The sequence below is a fragment of the Microcaecilia unicolor genome, chromosome 5, assembly GCF_901765095.1.
Source record: "Microcaecilia unicolor chromosome 5, aMicUni1.1, whole genome shotgun sequence".
NCBI classification, from domain to species: Eukaryota; Metazoa; Chordata; class Amphibia; order Gymnophiona; family Siphonopidae; genus Microcaecilia; species Microcaecilia unicolor.
Genome location: NC_044035.1, coordinates 302280037 through 302303587, shown reverse-complemented (window position 1 = coordinate 302303587; position 23551 = coordinate 302280037). Strand labels below are relative to the sequence as shown.

Below are 23551 nucleotides of genomic sequence, written 5' to 3'. Positions count from 1 at the left end.
CCACGGCAGACTGGCATCGGATGCCTTCCTCCTGGACTGGGGGGAGGGTCTGCTGTATGCTTATCCTCCCATACCTCTGGTGGGGAAGACTTTGTTGAAACTCAAGCAAGACCGAGGCACCATGATTCTGATTGCTCCTTTTTGGCCGCGTCGGATCTGGTTCCCTCTTCTTCTGGAGTTGTCCTCCGAAGAACCGTGGAGATTGGAGTGTTTTCCGACCCTCATCACGCAGGACGAAGGGGCGCTTCTGCATCCCAACCTCCGGTCCCTGGCTCTCACGGCCTGGATGTTGAGAGCGTAGACTTTGCCTCTTTGGGTCTGTCGGAGGGTGTCTCCCGCATCTTGCTTGCTTCCAGGAAAGATTCCACTAAGAGGAGTTACTTCTTTCTATGGAGGAGGTTTGCCGTCTGGTGTGACAGCAAGGCCCTAGATCCTCGCTTTTGTCCTACACAGACCCTGCTTGAATACCTTCTGCACTTGTCTGAGTCTGGTCTCAAGACCAACTCTGTAAGGGTTCACTTTAGTGCAATCAGTGCATACCATTACCGTGTGGAAGGTAAGCTGATCTCAGGACAGCCTTTAGTTGTTCGCTTCATGAGAGGTTTGCTTTTGTCAAAGCCCCCTGTCAAGCCTCCTACAGTGTCATGGGATCTCAATGTCGTTCTCACCCAGCTGATGAAACCTCCTTTTGAGCCACTGAATTCCTGCCATCTGAAGTACTTAACCTGGAAGGTTATTTTCTTGGTGGCTGTTACTTCAGCTCGTAGAGTCAGTGAGCTTCAGGCCCTGGTAGCCCAGGCCCCTTACACCAAATTTCATCATAACAGAGTAGTCGTCCGCACTCACCCTAAGTTCTTGCCAAAGGTTGTGTCGGAGTTCCATCTGAACCAGTCAATTGTCTTGCCAACATTCTTTCCCCGTCCTCATTCCTGCCCTGCTGAACGTCAGCTGCACACATTGGACTGCAAGAGAGCATTGGCCTTCTACCTGGAGCGGACACAGCCTAACAGACAGTCCGCCCAATTGTTTGTTTCTTTTGATCCCAATAGGAGGGGAGTGGCTGTGGGGAAACGCACCATATCCAATTGGCTAGCAGATTGCATTTCCTTCACTTACGCCCAGGCTGGGCTGGCTCTTGAGGGTTATGTCACGGCTCATAATGTTAGAGCCATGGCAGCGTCGGTAGCCCACTTGAAGTCAGCTTCTATTGAAGAAATTTGCAAAGCTGCGACGTGGTCATCTGTCCACACATTCACATCTCATTACTGCCTGCAGCAGGATACCCGACGCGACAGTCGGTTTGGGCAGTCAGTGCTTCAGAACCTGTTTGGGCTTTAGAATCCAACTCCACCCCCCGAGGGCCCTGTTTGTTCTGTTCCAGGCTGCACTCTCAGTTAGTTGGTAAATTTTTTAGGTCAATCTCAGTTATGTCCTCGCCGTTGCGAGGCCCAATTGACCATGGTTGTTGTTTTGAGTGAGCCTGGGGGCTAGGGATACCCCATCAGTGAGAACAAGCAGCCTGCTTGTCCTCGGAGAAAGCGAATGCTACATACCTGTAGAAGGTATTCTCCGAGGACAGCAGGCTGATTGTTCTCACAAACCCGCCCGCCTCCCCTTTGGAGTTGTGTCTTCCCTTGCTTTGTTTGCTACTTATGGGACTGACGAACACGAGCCGGTTCGGGCGGGAAGACGGCCGCGCATGCGCGGTGCGCATGGGCGCGCGAGGACTTGCAAAGGCCTTTGCTAGTGAAGTTTCCGATTGGAGGGGCTGCCGTGGACGTCACCCATCAGTGAGAACAATCAGCCTGCTGTCCTCGGAGAATACCTTCTACAGGTATGTAGCATTCGCTATCTCGTGAGCCCTTGGGTTTTGCTGGAGGGTTGGCAAGATGGTAGGCACCGGCCATCCAAAGGACAGCCGAACAACCCCAAGTCTTCACCTGTGGCAGCTGCCGTTCCCTGGGAGTTGAGCCCTCAGGTGCAGGCAGCTAACAGGTCTTCCGGAACCGCGGGGTAGAGCAGGCTGTGGGCGACGCAGAAGCTGGGTTCAAGGCAAAGTCTCTGGGCAGGCGGCATGCAAAGCAGTAGTCAGGTTCAAGGCGAAAGTCTCAGGGCAAGCGGCAAGCAAAGCAGTAGTCGGGTTCAAGGCAAAGGTCTCTGGGCAGGCGGCAAGCAAAACAGTAGTCAGGTTCAAGGCAGAGGTCTCTGGGCAGGCAGCAAGCAAAGCAGTTAGGCAGGTTTAAGGCAAGGTTCCATTTCGGACGAGCAGAAGGAAGCGACAGCAGGTCACTCGGACGCACGGGCAAGTCTACCAAAGTAGAAGCCGAAGCGCTGAGGAATGGAGGAGACGCTCTTAAATAGACCTCTCCATCGGAACTGACAGGCACCAGCTGGAGAAGGAGGTTCCAGGTTGGCTGGCTGGGGGAAGGAGGCGGAGCCCGGGTGCGGTGGTCCAATCCCCGCCGCCAGGGGCGGAGCAAGACCCCCCGCGCTCTTGGACCCCGCACCCGGAAGAGCTGGAGCACTCATGCCCATGAGGCCACCAAGATGGCGCCGATGCTCCCGTGCTGAACCCTGGACGCACTCAGTAGCGGAATCCGCGGACCCAGGTGACAGAGGCGCGTCCGACTGCGGGAGTGACGGCCCTGCCACCCGGTCCGACGCCCAACACTTCCCCCCCGGGGTCTGGAGGTGGCAAGTGGAGTCCACGGGGGACGCGAGGCCGAGCGGGACCGTAGAGGCACGTCGCTGGAAAGGTGAGGGACGTGACACAAAAATAGTAAAAAGTGAGCTTCTAACTGAAGGGAATGTTACAAATTTCTGCAGTATATCATGCCGTATACCATGTCAGCGCATATCACAGGATCCATTCATAGGATGTGAAAGACATTCAACATAAGGGAATCACCCTCCCACACTTCCTTTAATATAGTGCAGGTATGTCTGATGGACTGCTGTGGCAGCTGTACATTCATCAGTGGGCTGCCAAAACAAATATTCATCCTCTCTATTCTCCCCATTATAATTACTTAAGAACCATATTTACATTTTATAATTAGCCGGATGCTAAATTTAGAATGTGTTTTAGATACTGCAGGCCGCATACAACTTCCCTGTGAGCTGCATGTTTGACATGCCTGATGTAGTATATTCATGTTTTGAATCTACACTTTCTCAACTTTAAATATGCATACAATGTTTTAGCTATATTAAGCTTCTGTTTATAAGATCTTATACACTTTTAAATACACAAAACCAGAGAATCAGCAGAGAGAGATGTTACATTAAAATACAGAACCATTTTAATGTATTCCAACAGCTTTAGAAGGCTTGGTGAGATTCCTGTCATTTGTGTGTTAGAAAAAAATTACAATACTGCATTGTTTTTCAGGAAATGAACATGAAAAGTTCCAACAAACTGTCATTTTCTGAGCTTTGCCGGGAATACGACAGAAGAGTTGATGTAATCTAGCTTGTGAATTGATAAAGGCAGATAATCTTACGTTGAAATATAACCAAAGCAAATCTCTCTAAATCTGGAAGATGTAATGAGGCAACTTAATAAACTACAGAGGAGCAAACTGCCTAGACCAGTGGTATACCTCCCAGAGTACTGATAGAACTAAAAAATTAACTTACAGAGCAATTATTAGTAATATGTAATTTTCTTTAAAATCAAGTGTGGTACTGGAAGATAGCCATTGTAATGCTAATTTTTAAAAAGGGTCCAAGGGGTGACCCGGAAAATTATAAACCAGTGAGTCTGACGTTGGTGCCAGGTAAAGTGGTGTTGACTATTATAAAGAACAAAATTACTGAGTATATACATAGATATGGATTAATGGGACAAAGCCAGAATGGATTTAGTCAAGGGAAATCTTGCTTCACCAATTTTCTGCATTTCTGTGAAGGGGTGAATAAACATGTGGATAAAGGTAAACCAATTGATATTGTGGATTTTCAGAAGGCATTTGACAAAGTACCTCATGAGCAACTCCTGAGGAAATTAGAAAGTCATGGGATAGGCGGCAGTGTCCTATTGTGGATTAGAAACTGATTGAAAGAAAACAGAGGACAGGGTTAAGTGATCAATATTCTCAGCAAAGAAGGATAAATAGTAGAATCTGTGCTGGGCTGTTGCTTTTCAACATACTTATAAATGATCTAGAAATAGGATTAGTAAGTGAGGTGATTTGATGACACAAAGTTATTCAAAGTTGTTAAATCACAAGAGGATTGTGAAAAATTGCATGAGGAGCTCATGAGGCTGGGAGATTGGGCATCCAAATGACAGATGACATTTAATGCGAGCAAGGACAAAGTGATAACATGTAGGAAAAGGGAACCCAAACTATAGCTACATGATGCAAGGTTCCTAAGAAGTCACCACCCAGGAAAAGGATCTAGATGCCATCGTTATTGATATGTTGAAACCTTCTTCTGGATGTGCAGTGATGGCTAAGAAAGCAAATAGAATGTTAGGAATTATTAGGAAAGGAATGGAGAACAAAACTGAGAATATTATAATGCCTTTGTATCACTCCATGGTGTGACCACACCTCAAATATGTGCAATTCACAGCATTTCAAGAAAGATATAGCAGAATTAGAAAACGTCCAGAGAAGGGTGATAAAAATGATAGAGGATTGGGCTATTTCTCTGTGAGGAAAGGCTGAATAGGCTAGGGCTCTTCAGCTTGGAGAAGAGACTGCTGAGGGGAGGTCTGTAAATACTGAGTGGAACGCATAGAAGTGAATCACTTGTTTACTCTGCAAAAATACAAGGACTAGGAGGCATGCAGTGGTGCTAACGTGCAATTAAATTCTGGAATTTATTGCCACACAATGTGGTAAAAGCAGTTAGCAAGGTTTAAAAAAGGATTTGGACAGTTTCCTAAAAGAAAGGTCCATCAGCCATTATTAAGATGGACTTGGGAAAATCTACTGCTTATTTCTGGGATAAGCATCATAAAATCTGTTTTAATCTTTTGTGATCTTGCCAGGTACTTATCCTAGTCTGGCCATTGTTGGAAGCAGGATACTGGGCTTGATGGACCTTCGGTCTGCCCCAGTATGGCAGTGCTTATGTTATATTCTTCATTGGGGTTCTTTTAATTGTCTGGCCAACTGTTTTCAAGTCACTTTATTCCACCCTTCTACCCACCTCTTTCAGTTAACCCAATTTTAGCTAAGTAATAAAATACTAATATATGATGCTAAAGTCATACAGTACTTTATGATTCTGCTACGGAAACCATATTTCATTTTAGTTTACAATTCATGGGCCAATCAGAAGAAAATGCGGGTGCTAGAGGCTATTAGTGCCATACTAGTGCATGCGTTTGCTACTGCCCCATGATCAGAGCCCCCGAGCGCGTGAAACGCGCTTGCGGGCTTTGACTGCAAGTAGCATGCAAATGCATGCTAAACAGGGTTCTTACTGCAAGTAGCATGCAAATGCATGCTCCCCAATGATCAGCGGGCAGCACGCCAAACATTGGCACACTGTATGCCAACTTCGAGCTGGTGTTAGGGTTTGCAGCATAGAAATACACATCAAAAAAGGATGAGCTGAGGGTTTGCAGACCATTGGGAAGGAATGGTGAACCCTGTCCAGCATGTGTTTGCATGCTAGCAGACCCCCCCAATTCGCCCCAATATAACCCCCCAAACAGGAGCCCCCACTTAGGAGCTCAACCCCCCCCCCCCCCCCACTCCAAGCCAGTGACACAGGGCCATGTATATATCTAGTCCTGTACTAGATATATACATTATATACATATTTAAATTATATATATATATACACAGTGCACTCCATTTAAGTGCACGTCGGATAAGTGCATGCTGTGTTTAACTGCATTCCGTACTTTGGTCCCGTTTTTGCTGTCATCAGTTTCTATGGGGACAACTTCGGTTTAGCGCACCACTGATAAGTGCAAGATTCGCTTATATGCATGGCTTAAGACTGCTCCTCTGCAGGAAAGACTCCGCATAAGCTCGCTCATGGAATATGGAAGCTGATTGGCACGTGACAACCAACAAGATTTCAAATTTACCGCCCCCTTTAACCTCCACAGGCAGAATAAGCGAAAGAATGTTGTTAGACACTGGAGTCATCGTCGTCGCGGCGGAACTGTAAGACTTTAACACTGGCTGAACGAATAGAAGTTCTTAAAAAATTAGAAAACAAAGTCAAGCATCTATTGCTAAAGAATATGGTGTCAATCCCAGTCAAATTTCACGTATCTTGAAGCAGAAAGACCAGCTTCTGGAAGACTGGCAAAACAATACAAATCCACACCAGAAACATAAATTGGCGGGAAAAGCAGAGGATGTAGAAGATGCTCTTCTTCGGTGGTTTTCTCAAGTCAGGAGCAGACAGTTTCCTGTCAGTGGTCCACTGCTTATGGAGAAAGCTAATCAGCTAGCTGAAAGTCTTGGACTAACTGAATTCAAAGCCACTGTTGGATGGTTGGAAAGACGGAAGGAGAGGAACAACATAAAATTCAAGAAACAGCATGGTGAAAAACAAGACGCTGATGACTTTGGTGCTGAAAATTGGGTTGTTTCAGTTCTTCCTACCATCTTGAATGAGTTTGCACCTCGTGACATTTTCAATGCTGACGAAAACGGTCTGTACTGGCGAGTGATTCCTCATGGAACACTTGCATTCAAACAAGCCGAAACTACAGGAAATAAAACGTCGAAGGACCGACTGACAATCCTCCTTTGGTGCAATATGGATGGGAGTGAGAAGTTGGAACCATTCGTCATTGGAAAGAGCAAACAGCCCCGTTGCTTCAAGAATGTTAAGCGACGTCCTGTGTCATACGAGGCTAACACAAATTCATGGATGACGGGAGAAATTTGGAAGCAGTGGCTAAAGAAGTTAGACACTAGAATGCGGGCACAAAAGCGTCAGATTTTCTTGTTTTGTGATAATTGTGCTGTACACAGTGATGATGTCAGGCTGTCTAACGTCAAGGTGGTCTTCCTGCCACCAAACACTACCTCTCTGATCCAACATATGGATCAGGGCATAATAGCCAATTTCAAACAACATTATCTGGCTCTTGTGCTACGTCGTCTGATGAGTGTTATGGATGATCAGACTGGCAAGGATAAACGTGCTGTTGAACTGGCTCGTAATCTATCACTGTTGGATTCCCTACATATGCAGAACGAAGCCTGGAATCATGTTACACAGGCAACCATTGTGAACTGCTACAAGCGGGTAAGCTTTGTTAGAGATGTGGAGAGGGACGAAACAGATGCAGCTGTTGCAAACGTGTCAGATGAATAGGCTATTGACATCCCAGCCGGTGTTACTGAAGAGGAGTTTCATCACTACGTCGCTGTTGATTACGATCTACAACAGCTGACGACAGCACTGATGTCGAGATATGCACCTACACGCAGGCAACAACGGCAGATGATGAAATGAGCAGCGAGGCACATGCTGATGAAATTCAACAACCTCCTGTCACTTTTGCAAGAGCGCTGGAGAGTCTCAACACCGTGCGGGCCTATCTGGAGGCCACTGAATGTCAGTGCTATAACAGTTTTTACCATCTGGCAGACGTAGTCTATGGAACTCACAGATACAAGAGTGTACAGAGGTCTATGACTGATACTTCAAGTAAGCCTAACATCATTTAACAGAGACTGTATAACGTCAGTTAACGGAGACTGTATACTGTACGTATAATAAACAGTACTGTACATATGTTTATCAGATGTCAAGCTTCTTTGGGTCACAACGGTTAAGTGCACGCTCCGGTTAACTGCATGTATTTCTTTGGTCCCAGACCCTTTCACTTAAGCGGATTGCACTGTGTGTGTGTGTGTGTATGTGTGTATATATATATATATATTGACCACTTAGTGAAAACAATGTATCAAGCCATGGCAACCATTATAAAACCATGTTTCCTGAGCTGTTTTTGAAAGACATCTACAAGCTGAAAAATACTTTAGTATAAAGAAAACTATATTTTAAAATATTATGTGTATAAACAGGAGCCAGTATTAATAGTTAATGCTTGTGGTGCCTCTAAGTGTTTTGTATCTCAGCTTATGGTATGTGGACGTTTTCATTGCCATGAAGAGCCCAAAGAAAGCCTCTTTATTATGTCCGAGTCCAATCCACATTCATCTGCATAGGACCTAAGGAACCCAACAGCTGCACTAGAGGTTGGAAATGCATCAGCATTGAGGAGACCTCAATCTCCCTTAATAATGAGCATCAGAAGGCCCATTTGGAAACAGCACTTGTATAGGAGGACATCAATGTCGCACACTGAGCAGAAGTATAAAAACAGCAGCAGCAGCAGTCCTTGTCAGAGTATGATGCTGGGAGCACAAATATGAGCTGCTACCACACAGTGATGTGGAAAAATATTTACTCCTTTTCTGATTTCCCCCATCTTATATAATAATTTGCTCCTCCAACGTTCCAATGAGGCTACCTGCGTTCGTAACCATCTCCTGACGTCACTCTCCCACAGTAGAAGCCTGCGTGCCTGATGTCAGGAGATGTTACTGTGGTCGCCTCTGTCTCGCTATCTTCGGACTCTGCATCGCTGCTGCTCTCCTCTGTAACCCCACGTCCCTCTCGCTTCCCGTTCGGGTATCGGTGCCTGCCGCTCTCCTCTGCAACCCCACGTCCCTCTCGCTTCCCGCTCAGGTATCGGTGCTGGTTGTTCCATTTTCACTTACCAAGTCAGGGTTACGGCGGCCACCAGCAGCAGTTAAAGGCGTGCAGGCTCAGCCCTTTTCTCTCTCTCAGCTGTGGTCCCGCCCTTTAGGAAACAGGAAATGAGGGCGGGACCACAGCTGAAAGAGAGAAAAGGGCCGAGCCTGCACGCCTTTTACCGCTGGCAGCCGCCGTAACCCCAACGAGGTAAGTAAAGATGACTTTCAAACTGCGTAGGGAGGGGGCCTGGAACTAGAAGGGAGGGATGATAACCATGGAACTGGTAGGGAGGGAAGGGGGACCCTGGAACTCGGAGGGAGGGAAGGGGGACCCTGGAACTCGGAGGGAGGGGACGACCCTTGAACTCGAAGGGAGGTAGGGAAGGAGGGGGGTGGCCCACACTCTCAATCTCGCACACACACTCTCTCTCACAGACACACTCACACCCAGTCTCACTCTCTGTCACACACACACTCGCACATTCACTCTCTCGCTTTCTCACACAGTCACTCTCACACACACTCTCTCAAACATACACACTCCGAGGAAAACCTTGATAGCGCCCGTGTCATTTCTTTCAGAAACGGGCTTTTTTTTTTTTACTAGTTCTTGCATGTATGTCACACTTAATGTTTTCTGATCTTTAACAAATGCAATATTAGACAAAGGGAACATGAGGAAACATAAATGAAATTATAATTTAAAAACTGTGTTATTCAAGGACTGTATAATCCTTGTGAAAAATTAACTGTCCCCTTATTTACCCAGTCAACTAATTTACCAGGTTTAATTGACAATTTAGATTTGGCTGATTGAACACAGGCTTGATTACAACCAGCTCTGTTGAATGTTAACCTCACTGTGGGACCCTTTTACAAAGGTGCGTAAGAGTCTGTGTGTCCAGCACACGCCAAATCAGCATTACTGCCCGGCTACCGCATGCCCCAGGTGGTAATTCTGAATTTGGCGTGTGCTGAAAACACGCAATATAAAATATTTTCTATTATGTACTGCGTGGCGCTTACCCAGTGGTAAATGGCAGTGGATGCACGCTGCATGCGTACAGGCCGGGTAGCACGAGACCTTACCGCTAAATCAATGGGTGGCAGAAAGGTCTCAGTCCAAAAATGGACGTGCTGGTTTTTATTTTGCCACATGTCCATTTCCCAGCCCTTTTTACATGACATGGCAAAAACTGGCCCGGCATTCGCCTAAAAGATTCGCTCACACTGCCACAGACCACTTTTTGCCATGGCTTAGTAAAAGGGCCCCTATATATTTAACCTTACTGTGAGAATATAAAGCAGTCACCACACGTTTTCTACAATAATGCTATGCAGTGGTCAAAGAAAATTCTAGAAATGATGAGAAAAAAGTTGTTGGTACTGTATATATCCGTCGGGGGGGGGGGGGGGGGGGGAGACTTGGATGCCACCTAACCACAGTGAAAGTCACTATCTCCAAATGGAGATTTGGAATGGTAGTGAATCAACGCAGGAGTTGGATGGTCTGCCAGAATTACTCAAAGGGTGCAGTGACAACTCATCCGCGAAGTCACAAAACTTCTCAGAAGAACAGCCAAAGAATTGCCTGCCTCTCTAGCCTCAGCTAAGGTCAGTATTCATGACCACAATAAGAAGGAAACTGGGCAAAAATGAGATTTATTGGAGTGTAGAAAGGCAAGAGTAACATCAGTGTTCATCTTTCATTTGCAAAAACACACCTGGATGATCCCTGAATCCTTTTAGGATCATATTCTGTGGACAATTGAGTCAAAAGTGGAACTCTTTGGATAGCACAAGTCTATTATGTCTGGCATAAAACAAATAATATTTAACAATCAATTATAGTGGCGGTAGTTTGATTGTATGGGGATGCCTTGTTGTCTCAGGCGCTGGAAAGCTTGCCATTATTGAAGGAACCATGCACTTTACCAGAAAATTCTTAAGAAGAATGTCTGGTCATCTGTCCAGTAGCTGAAACTGAAGTATAATTGGGTTATGCAGCAAGGCAATGATCCAGAACACAAAGTAAGTCTTCCTTTGAATGGCTGAAGAGAAACAAAATTAAAGTTTTGGGTTCATCCAGTTAAAGTCCTGACTTGAACCCAGTGGAGGTGCTCTGGCAGGACCTAAAACCTATGAATATGTTTGAATTAAAGAGTTCTGCAAAGAAGAGTGAACTAAAATTTCTCAACAGCAATGTCGTATGTACATCCTTGACTCAAACAGAGCCTGGAACCTTTTCACTGGTGCTAAGACATCAAAAGATCTCCAAGTCAATTAACTGCCTCAGTATCGATATCTAGAACACGGGTGGGCAAGCTTTTATACTGCTTTGATCTCTCTGAAAAGCAACCGCCGACTCATTTTCATCCTTTTAGGAGGTTCATGTTTGGTGTGTTTAGTAGATCATACTAGCCTCCGAAGAGGAGGTGGTATTCTCTACTCACTTGTATTGCAACAAGTGACCTTACTTTCATCCATCGAAGAGCCACAATCGGTTTCCCTAACCAAAACCAGGACACGGTTTTGACTGGTTCTAGAGAGACATAACCAGTATTCTAGTATCTGTTCTGAAAAAAAACAACAACCAGATTGTCTTCAGAGGAAACCAAGTTACTTTCCTGTAACATATGTTCTCCGTGGACTGCAAAATAGACATCCTCAAATAACCCACCTCTCTCCCTTTGGAGTTGTTTTCAACCATTGCGCTACATGTAGAATGGAGATGGCCCCATGTGATGTCTAAGTTTAGGAAGTACTGTGCATGCATAGTTGCAGTCTAAAACTTTTTAGTATTATAAAATTAGGGGAGCTTTTTCATGCCAGGCTCTGTAGGATAACTTCATCCACTTGCGAGTATTTATATCTTTGTCTACAGAGAACATCTACTACAGACAAATAGCTTGATTTTATTGGACTAATATACATCTGGATAACATTTGAGGTCTACCCTCCCCTCAAATCAAAAGCAAAATGAAGAGGTTCATACAAAAGACAGTGTTGCCTAAAATAAAATTAGAGGCCTAGTTGCGGGCAAGGTATCAACCACATAGAGGAAATATACATGCTTTAGAAAATGTATTGGCCATTCTGATGGCCCATTTCAGTCTGGATGTATATTCTTTCTTTCTAGATGGCAAATAGTCTTATGAAACTGGGACCTAAATATCTAGGTTTGAATAGTTGCTTGTCTGAGCCCTATGCTAGTTGTATCACATGATGAAAGTACTTGGTTCTAGAGCCAGGCAAGGGGCATACACAATTTAAAGACCTCAAAATCCCTTAAAGCAGTTAAGTTTGGTATGATTGTTTTTGTACATCTGTCTGTCAGAGGATACTACCAGAAGAGTACTTAAATGCTTTAATGTTCTAGTTCTTCTTGGACTGTTAAAAATTTTATTCTAACATTTAATTGTTAAAATGGCATTCATGACACACCAAAAAGGCATAATTATGGACATAGTGAATAGAAGTATTCACATGAGTTCAGCAGGTCAGCAGTAGAATAATTGAAAATGTATTCACTTTTCACTCCAAGAAATGTACATGGTAGATTACAATACAAGTGTCAAAGAATAGCTAATTTGCTTAAATGTTAACCTTATCCCTTAGAAATAGAGTAATGTTCCACTTTGTGACTTCTGGTTCATGAGCATGCGTGATCCGCTGAGTGCAAAGTTATCAAAAGTGGAGTGTGTGACTTATTGATACCACAGGAATATCAACTACATAATCCTGCAAAATTTGAGCCTCAGGCTTGGACTAGTTACATATTAAAAAATGAGAAACATTTATCAATAAAAAAGTAGTTTACCCCAGAAGTCACATACCCACTTTAGGTACCTGCAGATTTTAGGCTTTAGTACATGAAAAATATCAGAGTTGTGAAAAAAATTGTATAGTATACAAAACTTTCAAAAATGAAAGTTGCCCCTCCAAACTTTCATAGCCTTTATCTCTGTTATTTGTAACTGCACTTTTGGTATGTTTTTGCTGAATGGGTCACATATTGTAATCTGTTGGATTGGTCGTGAGCCCTTGAGCCCAGGCTGAGGCCCGCTGATAGCAGAGGCCAAGACCTACGGGAGACCCAGCTAGCCAACACCCCTAGCCTACCCACACGCAGCACCTCAGGAAGAAAGGGAAATAGGCATTCAAGCGGGCCTCACGGTCAAACTGGAACCATTACACTCAGACCCACTCGTACGGGCCTCACGGCTGAACTGGAACCGATACACACCCAGGGAGGGGAGAAAGAACCCACGGGACCCAAGGTGCCAGCTGCACACAGAACACCAGCCACAGGGCGCAGGAAAAACCAACCATGGAGGCTCCACAGACCCAGAACAGAACCCCTCCGCCAGACTACAAGGAAGGACACCAAAGGAACCAGCATGGGGTGCCCCCCCCCCCCCCAGGAAAGGGAAACTAATACAGGAAGCACCCTGAAACCACAGGAGGATACGGAGAAAACAGCTAGAAGACCGGGCTGCCACAAGAACACCGCAGCCAGGAACCCCCCCAGGACAGAAGGGAGAATAAGCTAACTAACAGCCACAAAAGCCAAAGACAGGTACAGGAAACAAAAGGTAAACTAGCCCTCAAACCAGAGGTCAGAGGCAAAGATATAAAAGGGATGAAGAAAATCCCCTGTCTAAAACACACAGAATGCAGAGACACAGTACACAAGGGGTTAAACTTACTGAGCCAGAAGTCAGAGGCAGGAACACGGAGGAGGAAGGTAACTGAATAAACTAACAACCTGAGGGAAGGCCCTCAGACCAGTGCCATAGCGAGGGCAGCTGACACCTGGGGTGGGTCGCCGCTGTGCACCCCCCCCCCCCCCAGGTGCAGCATGGCGCCCCCCCCTTGGTGCACACCCCCCCCCCCCCCCCCCGGAGCGCATTCTTACTTGAATTAGGAAGCGAGGGGCGGGCGAGAGGGCCGATCCGCCCCCGATTGCACGTCGCTGGGAGCTGCGTCGGCTCTGCTGGTTCACCTGTTCTGGGGCAGAGGGGGCAGAGGGAGCAGGGAACCAGCGGCGCCAACACCCCCCCCCCCCCAGTGGCGTGCACCATGGCGGACTGCCCCACCGCCCCCCCTTCCTACGCCACTGCCTCAGATCAGCAGCCTGCTGAGTCGAAGGAACGGGGCAACGCCCCCACTGAGTAAACAAAGTAGCTGGCCACCCACACACACACACACACACCCCACACAAAGGGAAAGAAACAGAAAGCCCTGAACAGGGAACACAGATTGAAAACTAGAGCACAGAATAACGTTCTGACAGAGAACTGCAAAGGCTTTAGTCACAAAGAAACGTAACGCCAAAGCAGGGGAAGCAGGAACATGTAGGCTTAAGTACTACCCACTGACGTCAGGTCAAACCCTGACAGCCAATCAGGAATGAAGTCCACACCCCTCCCTTGCCAGACCAGCAGAATCATAACACATATATTATGCACACCATAAATTCTTTCCCATTCTTCAAGCAACCCGGTTTTAAATAATTTCTCAATTGTGAATAGTCTCTCATCCCCTGTTGTATCATCCAGGAACCACTCCCAAAAATGTTCTAAGCCCTCTTTATTCTAAAACTTTGGGATCCTGTAATCTAAGGAAGCAGTGTGGCCGATCAGCCACCTGGAGCTTCATATGGTGGTGAACGCCTTGCGAGCCTTTCAGACTTCGTTGTTGGGCAAGGCAGTGTGTGTTCTTTTGGACAACACGTCTGCACTGGCTTATATTTTAAGTGGCTGATTTGATCTCAAGATTTCTCATTGGCTTATATTTTTGTATTTTATCTTGCAAATAAACATGGCTGTCAGTAAACAATGGCCAATTGTATAAAATGGCCAAAAAGCTAGACACAAAATTTTAAGCTTAATGTCAAGTGAAGTCATTGCAGCATAAATAATGATGTCATTGTAACCCATAGTGTTCTATCAGCAGGTACCTTTATAACCTAATTCTGTATTTTCTGTAGCCTTATCTACTGATACTTTGGGAGCTCTGTACATACAGTGTTAAAGCAGTCCAGGGAGCATGAAACTACTGAATGTAATGCTGTCCTACGATTTTGCGACCTTAGAAATAACTTCAGTTGCTGCTGCATGTACCTCACAAAAGGAATACTCATCCCATCAAAGACTAATTCAGCCCCAAAGCAGGCATTAGTCTGGTTTATCCAAAAATTAGCTATATATTAGCTATATAAATTTCAAAGAAAATAATTTACTGATTCATTTAAAAATGACCCTATAATCGAAAACATTAACATGATAGTGACCACAATATGAAATAAGATTGTCATAATTTTTTATAATGCTTCCCTTTTATTCAGGAAAACCCTAGTGAGGAAGATGGCGCAATTGTGGACAAAATTTTGTCCTCGAGAACAGTAAAGATAGAGGTGAGTAGTTATTCTGTATGTTAACAATGCATAAGTAAATGTAGTTATTCAGTGTTGGAAAGTTTAATTGTTTCCAAATCTCTAAATATTTTGCCCTTATTTCCTTTAGACACCTTCTAGAATGGTGACAGAAATAGAAGAATTTTATGTAAAATACAAGAACTAGTGAGTATTGATCTGAAGTCTTTGCTTTAATATACAAATGTTTTTGCCTGAAGATGTTCTCATTTTGTAAATTGGAGAGCTGGGTTGGATATTTATGATAGTACATATTTTGTGAAGCCTGTGCTTTTTGAGACCACAGTTTTAAATGTTGTGGCTTGAAAAATGGTGTAATTATATTAGTACTAATAAAAGAGACCCGTTTCCAATAAATGATTTTAATATTCTGTCCAGAAAAATGTAAATAGCTGCACCACTAAAGCACATTAAAGTATATTCTGCCCTGTTGTAGCACTGCTGACCAGCTCTGTGCTCAAGCAGAAGACCTCCTTTATACTAAATTCTACCATGACAGGGTTGTACTCTGAACCCACTCAAAATTCCTCTCTAAAGTGGTAAGAGTTCCACCTCAGGCAGTCCAGTGCACTTCCTGTCTTTTTTCCTAAGCCACATTCTCATTCTGGAGAAGCAACACTGCATACCTTAGACTGCAAACGTGCTCCAGCATACTATCCAGAATGTACAAATAGGAAGACACCCCTGCTTTTTGTGTTCTTCTACCATAACAGATTAGAAAATCCCTTCACCAAACATACTATCTTCACTTAACTGGTTGACTATCACCTATATGTATCAGCAGGCTTGGCTGACCATGGCCAGGTCACTGCTTACAATGTAAGAACCATGGTGGCTTCAGTAGCCCATTTCCACTGTGCATCCATTAAAGGTGGCTACGTGGTCTATCTACACCTTCACTGCTCACTACTGTCTGGAGCAGCATTCTTAGTGGGACAGCTGGTTTAGACAAGACGTCCTGCAGAATTGTTTTACTACTTAAGTCAACTCCACCCTTCTGTCCCCTTTTTTTTTTTTTTTACATCAGGCTCACTATTTACTCAGTTGCAAAATTCATTTATATTGTGTGCCTGGTAGCTACTGAGTCCCACATGTGAGAATATTATGCCTGCTTGTCCTCTGAAAAAGCTAATTTACATAGCTGTAGCAGATATTTTTCAAGGACAGCAGTCATATCTTCTTACATCCCTTCCACCTCCTCTTGGATTTGTCTATTTAGCTTTAGTACTGTATTGCTTATCCTGCACTCGAGCATCGAGAGTAAGGGCGCATGCGTGGTGGGGGCATTGAAGACTGAATGACAGTGCACTTTGTAGTGTCTGCAGCAGGCTTCGTGGATGATGTCACCCATGTGTGAGAATATATGCCTACTACAGGTAAGTAACTTAACTGTATCTCTGAGAATAGAATAGTTAACTTTCTCTTCAGTTTATTCCAGCAGCTGTGTTGTTTAGGCAGTTCCTTTAAGGAGAAACAGCTGCTGCAAACTATATCCAGGGCTTAGGTCTTGCTCCTCTTAGCAGTATCCACTGGGCTTTGGGACACTAACTTTACTATATTTTTCTTTTAGTTCCTATCTCCATTGTGAATGGGCCACAGAGCAGCAGCTGTTAAAGGATAAAAGAATCCAGCAGAAAATTAAGCGATTTAAACTTAAGCAAGCTCAGAGGGCTCACTTCTTTGCAGATGTAAGTAAAATAACAGAGAAAAGTGAGTTGCTTTTTTCTGAAAAAGCAGATGACAATAGAGTGAACCCATATGTTCTCATCTTTTATTTTCTGAGATCGTATGAAGTTTGGTATATTTTTACTATGTTAGAAAGTGGGACAGACAGTGCTTGGGGCAGGGCGCATAGCTCTGTTTTGACTGGCAAGACTTGTTCCAGTTGTGTGAAAGTTTTCTGGTACAATCACTTGTTCTTTTAAAATAAATAAACTAAAATCAAGGAAGCTAACTTCTTTTTTTTTTTTTTTAGAAATATTTATAAAATGACCATAGAATGTGAATTATCAAATTCATAATGGATATATCTGTCCTGTCTTGCAGATGGAAGAAGAGCTTTTTAACCCAGACTACGTGGAAGTAGACAGAGTGTTAGATGTCTCATATTGTGAAGATAAGGATACTGGGGAAGTAAGTGATGGGCATAATATATTTCAGGCTATGCCAGAAACACATATATGCTTCAACCTTCCATTGCACCATTTCAGTATCAAATAGTATTAAAAGCAATGTACTGTTACAATCCTTTTCAAACCCATGGAGTTTGAATAAGAGGTCTGTCATATCACATAAATTACGAAGAGGTGAGGGCATTTTTCTGTGGTCACAAAACTTTTGCCAATTTGTTATTGGGATAGAGAATCCCAATTCAAACTGACAACAAAGGAAGTGACTGGAAAGCCTGTGTTTATTAAAACTACAGTGCATGTTGCAGTTGGTATAGTGTCTTGCAAAGTCTTCACATCCTTGTACATTTTTCATATTATGCTGTCTTAAAAATACAATTCAAAATGCATTAGAGTGGGAGTTTGTTTTACTGATCTACACAGCATATATTGTACTTTAGTCATTGAAGAACAATTGTAGAAATTTTCAAAAAATAAATAAGACTCTTTTGGTTTCTTATCCTTGATTACATAAATTTTCACACAAATTTGCTTTAACAGTGCCCAGTATAAGTTAAATGGAGTTTACCTGTTCACTCGTATCTGAGGTGATTTGAATAATCCTATATGAAGAATCAAGATCTAAACACCAAGAACAGAGCTGGCATAAGAACTGTAGGATAAAGTTATTCAGAGTTACAAATGGGGAAGGCTATAAGAGAATTTCTGTGTGCTTGACTCTCCATTGGGGCACTGTCTGGCCATCACTGTAAATTTGGCACCACTAAGATACTGTCTCAGTCAGGCCAACCCTCCAGAATCCAGTGGCTGGGGTTAAGGAAACTTCTGAGGTAGGTTGCAGTAAGGTGTACGATTAGTTTAAAAGACCTACAGCTGACTGTCCGAGATGGGGAAACTTTTGTCTTGTTGAACAACTTCAAGATTACTCCACAAACATGGCCTGTATAGGAGGATGGGAAAAATAACTTCACTGCTGAATAAAAGCAGTATAATGTGTCATATAACATTTTCAAAGAAATCTTGAAAAGATACTTTATGAATGTGGGAGAAGGTTTTCTGCTTTGATGAGAGCAAAGAGTAACTTTCTGGTCTGAATTCTAAGCGTTATCTCCCTGATTCTATAAAGGTCGCCAAAAAATGTGCACACAAATTTAGGCACGTTCCTGATTTGCAGCCACAATTTAATAGAATAATGAGCCAATTAGTGCAAATAGTTGGCTTTTTAACAAGCAATTATTGACACTACTTAGATTTAATTGGGACTGATGTGTGTAAATTTAGGCATGGTCCAAAAAAAGGGCACGAAAATGGGAGGTCATGTGGTGTGGTTTTGAGTTATTCGTGACCTGTCCGCGTAAGCAAACTGTGCCAAACTTTAGGTGCAGCTTATAGAATACTGTTTAAGCGAATATTTTTTTGGAACAGATTTTTTTAGGCTCCATATATAGAATCTAGCCCTGTGTGTGTCATAAAACAAATACAGCATGTCACCCTGCTAACACATTCTGCACAATAAAGCATGATGGTGGCAGCATTATGTTTAGGGATGCTTTGCAGCAGCGAGGGCAGGCAGGCTTATTGAGATCAGTGAAAGGGCAGATAGTAAAAATAGAGGCAGATCTTGGAAGAAAAGCTACTTCAGTTTGCGATACACCTGGGACTCGAGAGAAGAGTCATCTTTCAACAGGACATTAATCCTAAGCACAGTGCAAAGACAGTAGGGTGGCCCAGCAAGAAGAAAGTGAATGAATGTTTTTGAGTTCCCTGTCAAATCCCATACTGAATCCAATAGAAAATCTGTGGCAAGTCTTGGAAAATTCAGTCCACAGATGAGATCCTTAAACCATTTTGAAATAGCCTAAACCTTTCAGCCATGAATAATCTGGGCAAAATCTGCACTATCCCATTATGGAAAGTTTGTAGGTACTTACTCTGAATGACTCATTGCTGTGACTGCACAAGGAACTAATAAATGTTGAGGGATGTGAAGACTTATTTAGTCAAGACTTGGGTTTCTTATTTGTATTTACTTTGTGAATATTTCAATAATTGTTCTTCCACTTTGAAAGCATATAATATGTTGCATAGTTTGGTGAAACAATTCGTTTAAAGCGTTTTGAATGTGTTCATTTTTAGTTTATGATGGCATTGTTAGGCAAAAAATGCACAAAAGTATTAAAACATTTAGAAGGTTCTGTCAGTCAAAAAAATGATCACTAACTCAAAATGCTAATATAAGTATGCTAAGAAATGAGAGAGCTGAGTTTTGGAGCAACTTAGTACAGTTCCAAGTTCCTATGCATGTGTTAAGCTAGTTTATCGGTATCAGTGGTGTAGCCAGAAGGCAATTTTTGGGTGGGCCAACAGGTTGGGTGGGTGGTCACTAGAGAAGAACCTGCCACCTGATGCACCCATGCCCTGTCCATACCCCACTCCTACCCCACTCCCAATAACTTCAGTGAGGGTAGCAGTGCAGTCTTCAGTGGCTGCAGACCATGTTGAGGACTAGGGGGGGGAAGTACAAGAGGCTGCACTCTTCATCTCCCATTGAGCCACGGTCCCCCAACACACATATGCTTCCCCCAGATATCCTGTATCCATTGAAACCTCTGGCCCTCCCCCAATAGTGGATGCAGAGCAGAGCTAGGACATTTTCCCATAAAAATCACCATACAAAAATTTTTGTTTCTAGTGTTCTCCGAGGACAAGCAGGCTGCTTGTTCTCACGACTGGGTTGACGTCCACGGCAGCCCCCACCAACCGGAACAAACTTTGCGGGCGGTCCCGCACGCGGGGCACGCCCACCGCGCATGCGCGGCCATCTTCCCGCCCGTGCGCGACCGTTCCCGCTCAGTCTTTTCTTTTCCGCGCTGGAGAGAGCCGCGTTCGTCTCTCTCTCTGTCAGCCCTGGAAACCGGATCGCGCTTTCGCCGCAAAGTTTTTTCTCTTTCGTTGTTCTCCGTTTTCTATTTTATTTTGTCTAAAAAAAAAAAACCCCCCGCTGAACCTTGGTTTTCCCTCGTCTTTTAGCGGAGGCGTCTCGTTGCGGCCTTGTGGCCGCACGGTCGATTTATTTTCGAGGTGTGATTTTTACCGCCACCATCGACGACTTTGACTTCGCCGACGCAATTTTTCCATCGATGTCCTCGAAGGCCCCGAGTGGATTTAAAAAGTGTGGTCGGTGCAGCCGGCATTTCTCTCAGACCGACACCCACGCTTGGTGCCTCCAGTGCCTCGGGCCGGAGCACAATACCAAGACGTGCACCTTGTGTTTCGGTCTTCGGAAACAGACACAGGTAGCGAGGCAAGTTCTTCGGGACTGTCTTTTTGGAACTTGCGCCGGCCCCTCAACTTCGACGGCATCGGTATTGACGGCCGGATCTTCGGTACCGGTATCGATGTCCACGAAATCGGCACCGACGGCATCGACCCCAGGAGCACAGGTCCCGTCGGCCCGCCGGTCCTCCGGAGACGGCAGGGGTGAGAGGCCGCGTGGGCAATCGGCCCCGGTCACTCCCTCTACCCAGGGCCCTCGGGACCGAACCCTGTCGGACCCGATCCCTCGAGGCCGAGGGGGATCTACTTCCTCCTCTTCTGTTCCACCGAGCGCCGATGACGGGCACCGTAAAAAGGCGAAGAAGCACCGTCATCGGTCGCCCACGGCGCATCCGGCTCCCGGCGCCAGGGATGAGTCGACGTCGAGGAAGCGGCAGCGCCAAGAGGAGAGGTCCCCCTCTGTAGTAGAGGTATCGTTACGTCAGGGTGCCAGCACTTTGGTGCAGTCTGCTGGACCCGAGAAGCTTCCGGCACGGACACCTCTACCGGCCCCCTCGCCTTTCCCGACAGTGGGCCTGGACGAGTGCCTCCGAGCCATCCTTCTGGGGATCCTGGAAGGGCTGATGCGCCAGACTGTGCCGGCGCTGGGGGTGCTTGCGCCCTCAGCGCCGTTGATGGAGGGGCCGGCGTGCTCTACCCGGTGCCGAGGCCTTCGACGCCGCTTGCGGCACCGGTCTCGACCGCCACGCAGGTGGAGTCCCCGTTGACGTCGATGGAGGGAGCTTCATCCCCGCCAGCACGGGACTCCACCGCTTGACGACGCCACCGAGGCCTCGGTGCCTCAACGTCGAGCCGGGCCCGGTTGAGGACTGAGTTGCAGGAGCTCATGTCCGACACCGAGGAAGAGGCCTCGTGGGGGGAGGAGGAGGACCCCAGATATTTCTCCTCAGAGGAGTCTGTGGGCCTTCCCTCCGACCCCACTCCTTCACCAGAGAGAAAGCTCTCCCCACCTGAGAGCCTCTCCTTTGCCTCCTTCGTCAGGGATATGTCTATTTGCATTCCCTTTCCCGTGGTCTCTGTGGATGAGCCGAGGGCTGAGATGCTCGAGGTCCTCGACTATCCATCACCACCTAGAGAGTCCTCCACGGTGCCGTTGCACAATGTCCTCAAAGAGACACTTCTTCGGAACTGGTTGAGACCATTATCTAATCCCACCATCCCCAAGAAAGCGGAGTCCCAATACAGGATCCACTCGGACCCAGAGTTAATGCGGCCCCAATTGCCTCATGACTCGGCGGTCGTGGACTCTGCTCTCAAGAGGGCACGGAGTTCGAGGGATACCGCTTCAGCGCCCCCGGGGCTGGAGTCTCGCACTCTGAACTCGTTTGGGAGGAAGGCCTACCAATCTTCCATGCTTGTGACCCGCATCCAGTCTTACCAGCTCTACACGAGCATCCACATGTGGAATAATGTGAAGCAACTGGCGGACCTGGTCGCAAGCTCCCGCCGGAGCAGTCCAGGCCTTTTCAGGAGGTGGTCAGGCAGCTGAAGGCGTGCAGAAAGTTCCTGTCCAGGGGTATATATGACACCAGTGACGTGGCATCTTGTGCTGCGGCCCAAGGTATAGTGATGCACAGGCTCTCATGGCTGCGTGCCTCTGACCTGGACAACCGCACCCAGCAGAGACTGGCTGACGTCCCTTGCTGGGGGGGGGGGGTAATATTTTTGGTGAGAAGGTCGAGCAGTTGATGGACCAACTACATCAGCGGGAAACCGCTCTCGACAAACTCTCCCACCGGGCGCCTTCAGCATCCACCTCAGCAGGTGGACGTTTTTCCCGGGCCAGGCAGGCTGCGCCCTACGCCTATAACAAGCGTAGGTACACCCAGCCGGCCCGAAGGCCTCATCAGGCACAGGGACAGTCCCAGCGCGCTCGTTCCCGTCAACAGCGTGCGCCTAAGCAGCCCCCTGCACCTCCACAGCAAAAGCCGGGGACGGGCTTTTGACTGGATCCATGGGAACATAGCCGCCATCAAAGTGTCCGTACCGGACGATCTGCCAGTCGGGGGGAGGTTAAAATTTTTTCACCAAAGGTGGCCTCTTATAAACTCCGACCAGTGGGTTCTCCAAATAGTGCGGTGCGGATACACCCTGAATTTGGCCTCCCCTCCACCAAATTGTCCTCCGGGAGCTCAATCCTTCAGCTCCCATCACAAGCAGGTACTTGCAGAGGAACTCTCCGCCCTTCTCAGCGCCAATGCGGTCGAGCCCGTACCACCCGGGCAGGAAGAGCAGGGATTCTATTCCAGGTACTTCCATGTGGAAAAGAAACAGGGGGGATGCGCCCCATCCTAGACCTGAGAGGCCTGAACAAATACCTGGTCAAAGAGAAGTTCAGGATGCTTTCCTTGGGCACCCTTCTGCCAATGATTCAGAAAAACGATTGGCTATGTTCCCTGGATTTAAAGGACGCATACACTCACATCCAGATACTGCCAGCCCACAGACAGTATCTCAGATTCCGTCTGGGAACACGGCACTTTCAGTATTGTGTGCTGCCCTTTGGGCTCGCCTCTGCCCCACGGGTGTTCACGAAGTGCCTCGTGGTGGTCGCAGCGTATCTACGCAAGCTGGGAGTGCACGTGTTCCCATATCTCGACGATTGGCTGGTCAAGAACACCTCGGAGGCAGGAGCTCTCCGGTCCATGCAGTGCACTATTCACCTCCTGGAGCTGCTGGGGTTTGTGATAAATTACCCAAAGTCCCATCTCCAGCCAGCCAAGTCTCTGGCATTCATAGGAGCTCTGCTGATTACTCAGACGGCTCAGGCCTTCCTTCCCGAAGCGAGGGCCAACAACCTCCTGTTCCTGGCTTCCCAGACCAGAGCGTCTCAGCAGATCACAGCTCGGCAGATGTTGAGACTCCTACGTCATATGGCCTCCACAGTTCATGTGACTCCCATGGCTCGTCTTCACATGAGATCTGCTCAGTGGACCCTAGCTTCCCAGTGGTGCCAA

The 23551-nt window shown here is 46.1% G+C and overlaps 1 protein-coding gene across 5 annotated transcripts in view; it reads left to right on the top strand.

Moving 5' to 3' along the window:
- Positions 1–23551, top strand: part of LOC115470793 (chromodomain-helicase-DNA-binding protein 9-like) — a 624303-nt gene that overhangs the window by 230863 nt on the left and 369889 nt on the right. For all 5 annotated transcript variants that reach the window (XM_030204322.1, XM_030204321.1, XM_030204320.1 and 2 more), the window contains 4 exons: positions 15043–15111; positions 15221–15276; positions 16700–16817; positions 17176–17262. In XM_030204322.1, the coding sequence (XP_030060182.1) occupies positions 15043–15111; positions 15221–15276; positions 16700–16817; positions 17176–17262 (330 nt within the window). The remainder of the gene's footprint in view (positions 1–15042; positions 15112–15220; positions 15277–16699; positions 16818–17175; positions 17263–23551) is intronic.